The sequence below is a fragment of the Lottia gigantea genome (genome assembly GCF_000327385.1).
Source record: "Lottia gigantea unplaced genomic scaffold LOTGIsca_121, whole genome shotgun sequence".
NCBI classification, from domain to species: domain Eukaryota; kingdom Metazoa; phylum Mollusca; class Gastropoda; family Lottiidae; genus Lottia; species Lottia gigantea.
The window spans coordinates 189542-196070 of NW_008707245.1; the positions used below are offsets into that span (position 1 = coordinate 189542).

General features: G+C 33.4%; 1 protein-coding gene across 1 annotated transcript; it reads right to left on the minus strand.

The window, feature by feature from the left end:
- Positions 1-13: 13 nt before the first annotated feature.
- On the minus strand, positions 14-609 carry LOTGIDRAFT_138047 (hypothetical protein; the record flags this gene model as incomplete). The annotated part of the gene is made up of 2 exons (XM_009048408.1): positions 14-184; positions 424-609. The coding sequence occupies 2 exons, from the start codon at positions 607-609 to the stop codon at positions 14-16; spliced, it is 357 nt and encodes a 118-aa protein (XP_009046656.1).
- Between the last annotated feature and the right edge of the window lie 5920 nt (positions 610-6529).

Consider the following 6529-nt stretch of genomic DNA (forward strand, 5'->3'; position numbering starts at 1 on the left):
TTTATAATATACATCATTTGAATAACTTAAAGCCTTTAAAAAACTGCTGAATCTTGTCTTTCTGGTCGGGTTTGGCTGCGATACAAGTGGGGATATTTTCCGGCTGTTCGATCCATAGTTTGTGGTCTATTTTATTCTCGGTCAGCGTTTCCGAAAGTTTCCTAAGACTTTCTTCATCTTTGGCCTGTAATGAAATAAATTGTGTGTATATAGATATTTGGATCTGGATCCCCACCCTCGTCTTATATATACAACCCTAAACTGAAACGTGCTGACTCCAAACTTGTCTCCAGGAAGCCTTCATGGCTCACTCATGGACATCTTACGGCTGACCCTATCAAAGTTTCCGGATGCAAAGGACAACAACTTGGTTTTGCAATTTTACAAAAATAGCTAAAGAGGTCTAAAGACAAAGACTATTACCGCTAAGACTACTTTGTGCATTCTGTCTAAATCTGCAAGATATGTCTGTGTACTGCTGTCGTTGTAAAATTGGTGCATTACGGCAGTGCAAGCGTGGCAAGCCTGGGCGATTAACGCCCCCGTCGGCCATTTTAGAGAGCTCACAAGGTCACTTCTCACAACAACATATTGCACAATATTTGACATGTTTATAAACACAAATATATACAGAGAAAACAAGTATTTATCACTTTAAAACGAGAAAGTACTCCACTGTTTACATTGATTTGTTTACAACGTGGAGGCTGACATGTTTCTGTCCCGCAGAAAATCAAAATCTCGCACATCTATTGGTCAAAAATCATTGCCTTTAAACTACCGAAACAGATTAAGAGTACCGAACAGCAGGTAATTGTTTTGAAATGTTTTTGTGGCTTTGTCAGTTGAAAACGATAACATTAAAGGGTTTTAGAGTGCAAGATTTAGCTAATTTTTGACGAAATCAGTAGTTACCTTTGTTTAATCCGAAACAAGGTCAGATTTTACCGCTTGTGGTGATAAAATGATATGTCGGTAGTTAAAAGTCTACACATACATTGATGACGTTTTATGCATAGCAAGATAGGAGAAATGGCAAAATAATGAAAATCGATGATGACAGCTGTGGAAAATCGTAGTTATTTTCCGTGTAAGTGATTGTATACATTGATGCATAATTCAGATTAGATGTTTGAAGTATTTTGAGGCGTGAAGGACCGGATTTATTGCGATCGCAAAGTCTTTTCGTTGATTTAAGGGTATGTAAACAATGGATTTTTTAACAACGTAATGTCGTGTCTCCGTGTGATCATTTTCGTGTGACACTTGCTGAACTGATTAAATCTCTGATTTCAATGCCAATTCATCTACCGGCCTGAAAGTTAACTGGAGATTATAACAAGTAGTTAGACAATCTACTCAATAAATTTTTTAAGTCATATGATAGAACATTGAGCCATTGACATTGTCGTAGGAAAGTAGGTCAAATCAAGATTTTGAATCACAATGTCTTTGATAAAGCGAAAGTAAAATGATAAATTTAGGCATGATAAGATCACATTAAAGTAGCAACCCCATCATAAATGTAAATATCAGTCTACTGTCAAAGTAAAGTGGTTAGATCAAATTGAGCATAAAGTGATGTAGTCAAAATCGTAGACATACTGTCTACCTGGCCTTCAAGGCCTTTAACGTCGATGGGTTTGTTGACAAGATTTATGAGAATTGTAATTTTTGGATCAAATGTGGACTTCACGCATAGAACAACATATCCACACTAAAGTCCATCAATGTCAACGCCTTGTAATGTTTATTCATTACAAACTTTAAATCAATCAGCGAGGAGTTGAAATTAAAAAACTTTCTCTGTCATTTCCGAAGGCCATCAATGATTTGATTGGCTGTTAAGTTGTCATGTCAAGGTCAATAATGCGCTGTTTGAAGGCGATTGACATCCAATAACTTGGATGGGTCATAATCTGTAAGTAATTCTTCTGAATCAGTGATAAACTAAAATTAATTTATCTTACATTTGAGTATGATAAGATCATAATACCAACTAGACAATTGTTATTCCCAAGGGCAAAGTTAACAAATTTTATTGGGGTTAAATGTTGCAATGTTTTCTGATTGAAATCACTACAGTAAAAAGATAAATACAGTAGTATTAATAGTGTGGTAATTTTCTAGATGAAAGAGTTTGAATACAGGAAAGAGTATTTATAAATAAACTATAATATAATGTAACTAGAGAGCTGATATTATATGAAATACATCTCGTTATTTACCCTATAGTTGAACTGTCATTTATCCATGCATTAAATGATAATAGAAGTTGTTGTAAAGATATTTATTCAACTTGATATACATTGATGTGATTCAACACACAAGCAGTACAGTGTAAACAAATTAGTGTACAACCGATACTATTCAAAACAGCTATTCAAAACAGAAGCAGTTCACTTTATATTGAGGAAGTTTTTGCAGTATTACTATTCAGTTCTATAGCTATATACTTGTTTATGTCAAGTGAAGGGTGGCTGTGGGTTTGGATCTAGATTGACTTGTGATAATCTGATGACCATGAATAAGTCATCTTCTCTCATTATTCCAGTCGACCCAGCTATAAATGGGTAAGGATAATCTGGGAAAGATCAATGCCAAGAGGTTTGACCAAGGATCAGCTGGTAGAAAGGATCCTTAATTATGAACCTAAGTTATTATCCTTGTCAAATATAGTTATTTGTTTCTTTCTTTTTTTTCACTTGAATTTTTTCAATTGCTCGTGGTTTGTTTTAATTCCTACCTGGATATGCAAAATATTTCTGCTCGACTAAGCTCAAAACCAATAATTGGTGTCATGAGGATTTTTTAACCAAAACTCTTTATTGACAGCATGCGATGAACTCTTATCAATAAAATGACATAATAGAAGATGTTGAACTGTGAAGAAATTCAAGATACACATTTAAACCACACCATATTATTCCATTAGGAAGTTAACTCAATAAAGTTTTTTTAGTGATGACATAAAATCCATTTCCATCTCGTTATTTTCACACATCATAAGATTCCATTTCAATTTTATTGACAGAACTTTTGTCATTTCTGCATTTTAAGTTTTTTTAATTGAATTATTGGCATGTGATTAAATTGAGAGGTTCTGTACTAGGTAGCCATTCAGAGCTGGGTGAACTGGAATAATGAGGATCCTTTCTACCAGCCGGTTGTTCGTCAAACCTGGTTTTTTGTAAAAAATCTTAGCAGTGATCTTTCCTAGATTATCTGTACTCATTTACAACTAGGTAGACTAGAATAATGAGGATCTTGTCTGCCAGCTGCCCAAACCTCTTGGCAGTGATCATTTCGAAATTATCTAGGTACTCATTTACAACTAGGTGGACTGGAATAATGAGGATTCTTTCTACACGCTTGCCTTCGGCAAACTCTTTGGACAATTTTCTTTATTTTAAGAATTGCTTTAACTTTTTGCAGATGATGAGAGTGATGGTAAAATGAACTAAAATCGGAAAAAGAGTTCTTTGAAGTTGAAAATGGTGTATTTGAGAAGCATCAACTTTTGTTTTTTTATGATTTTTCTTTTGATACCAGGTAAGTCAGCCATATTTTGAATCAAAATGGACGCTTTGAAAGGAAAGTATGTCATGGTATTGTCAGCAATTTTACTGTAATAAAGTCTGGGATAGACGTAAGGTGCACATTCTATTTGCTTAGGTAACAAATATTTGAAGCAATCGTCTATTCTTGTCATGATTTGTACTTATGATGTCATAATTCAGTTTGACCAATCAGCAACCATGTTACATATGAGGCTATGGTAGAGAGTTCAATTTTTGATGAATCAATTTGAGTAACTTGGCATCAATTTTTTTTTCCAGAAACTTACTCAGTTTCTAACATTTGTAATGGAGACACATCAGACATTAACGAGGATATCAAGATTGGATCCATTCCGAAAGCTGGGAAAGCAGCAGGAGTGTTCCTGAAGGTCAAGTCTGCCAGTGACTTCGCTTCATGTATAGAGAAGTGTTGCCGCACAACCTTGAATGACTGTGACGTTGTATTTTACCATGGCAACGTCTGTTACTGGATCAAATGTGATGTGTTGGTGCCAGACGGATGCTCTCCAATCACACCAAAGGGAGATAAATTTAATCAAACCATGTTTTTGACTGTCAATCATGTTGGTAAGTATTTTTGATATTTTTGTAGACCTTAGAGTTAACTTGTGGTAGAGTATGCCACTTAGGTGTTTAGAAGTCATAATTCTTGTTCGACTTAGCAGGCACTGTACCTTTAATGGTAAAGGAATCATCCCTTTAAATTCCTTTTACACACTGAATGATTGATGCATTTTAAATTTTTAAAACAAATCTGTCAATAGCATATTTATTTTATCTTCGATTCCTGAAATTAAATTGATAAAAATGATTCCTGGAGATATCTTGGAGAATTTAATTGACAGGTGCCTAATGGCAAAGGAAATGAAACTTCAGCTCTTATTTCCGTTTAAGTCTCATTCCAATTTGCTTGGTAATTGTTCTTTTGAATCAATAATGTTTAAAATTCACCATGAATTGAAATTGAGAGGGAAAATTGAGTTAGATGAAAATTTTAGTGATTGATTGTGAGACAGGTTAGTTTTACCCTACTGGAACTCTTTATGAACGTCCGTCTGATCGGTCTTTGTAATTTATCAGGAATTTGTAAATGATCAGGGATTTGTAACTGATCAGCCATTTGTAATTGATCAGTCATTTGTAATTGTAACTGATCAGTCATTTGTAATTGATCAGGGATTTGTAACTGATCAGTCATTTGTAATTGATCAGTCATTTGTAATTGTAACTGATCAGTCATTTGTAGTTGATCAGTCATTTGTAACTGATCAGTCATTTGTAATTGATCAGGAATTTATAACTGATCAGTCATTTGTAATTGATCAGTCATTTGTAACTGAACAGTCATTTGTAATTGATCAGTAATTGGTCATTGTAACTGATCAGGAATATATAATGAATCAGTCATTTGTAATTGTAATTGATCAGTCATTTGTAGTTGATCAGTCATTTGTAACTGATCAGTCATTTGTAATTGATCAGGAATTTTTAATTAATCAGGAATTTGTTATTGATCAGGATTTTTTAATTGATCAGGAATTTGTAATTGATCAGAAATTTTGAGAACCAGTCAGATATGACTGGCAAATACAAGTTGCGGGCACTTATTTTTCAACAGGGGAATAAAATTGAAACATTGTGGAACATTGAACTCCATGCAGTGTACAATAAAGGGAACTTTAGCTAAGTCTAGAACATTATACATACTGCATTCATTCTATATTTGAATAATTGATTCTGAAGTAAAGCTTATATCTGTTGTCATGTAAAACATTTTAGACTACAAATCTTTGTTAACCAATAATCAATTTGTTTACACAGACATATGTTACCTCCACTGTTGAAGAGTCTTTAATTTCATGTTTATGTATTGTTCACATATAGGTTTCGACCTTCACAGAAACATTTTGCTGTTAAAGGTACCCACTTGCCAAATATGACTGAAATTCAAATTGTTTTGGAGAGGATTTCCTCTGCAGTTGACTCCATTTGCTATCCATGATCTGAATAAATTGTTCTGCATCTCCTGTTCTAGGTCATTAAATATTCAACCAATCAAATGATCTCTTAAATAAAAGCAAAAGCAAGAACATTTCAAGAGGATTTCAATCAGATCGTGGATGACTTGTGTAATAACTTAAAAAAAACTTGAAACAAACCACCTTTATTCATGCATCTATCCATTCATTCATTCATTAATCCATTCTTTCATTGGTTAATTCATTAATTCCTCCATTCACACTCATTAATCCATTAATAAATCCCTAATCCATTCCTTCATTCATTCCTTTATTCATTTATTTATTCAATAAAATCTAACAGGCAGAAGACAAAGAGTAAACAATATAAATTGTAATAAATCAATAAGTCTCGGTAGTTTTAATGTTGATTGTATTGATTGGTTTAGACAATTACCTCCACTATATCATCAGTCATGTGACTTCCTTCCGTACATTATCTCTGCCATTTTTATTACCTCCTAATTGAAAACTATTCCTAATTTATGCCAGATCATACAAATCACACGACAGTATAAAAATACTGAAATACTTTACTCAGATACTGAAATATTATAAATATATACTAAAATACTGAAATTCCTTACTCAGATACTGAAATACAATGTTCAGTTTCTGAAATACCAAAATATACTATACAAATACTGAAATACGAAGTATACTATACAAATACTGACAAAATATCCCTCATTGCACACTTCATAGTATTGAGATTATTAAGAAGTGATAATTACACAATATAAGAGGCAGGCAAACTTGAAAATACAGAATGAGGTTTTTGCATAATATTTTGTTTCAATGAATCTAATTGGCCAAAAAGCAAATCCTTAACCAATCGAAATTGATCATCATTTCAGTCTACGACAAAGCAGCATCCAAAACTGGGACAGATTTGACAGAGACCCCTAGTGTGAAGGAGTGTGAATATGG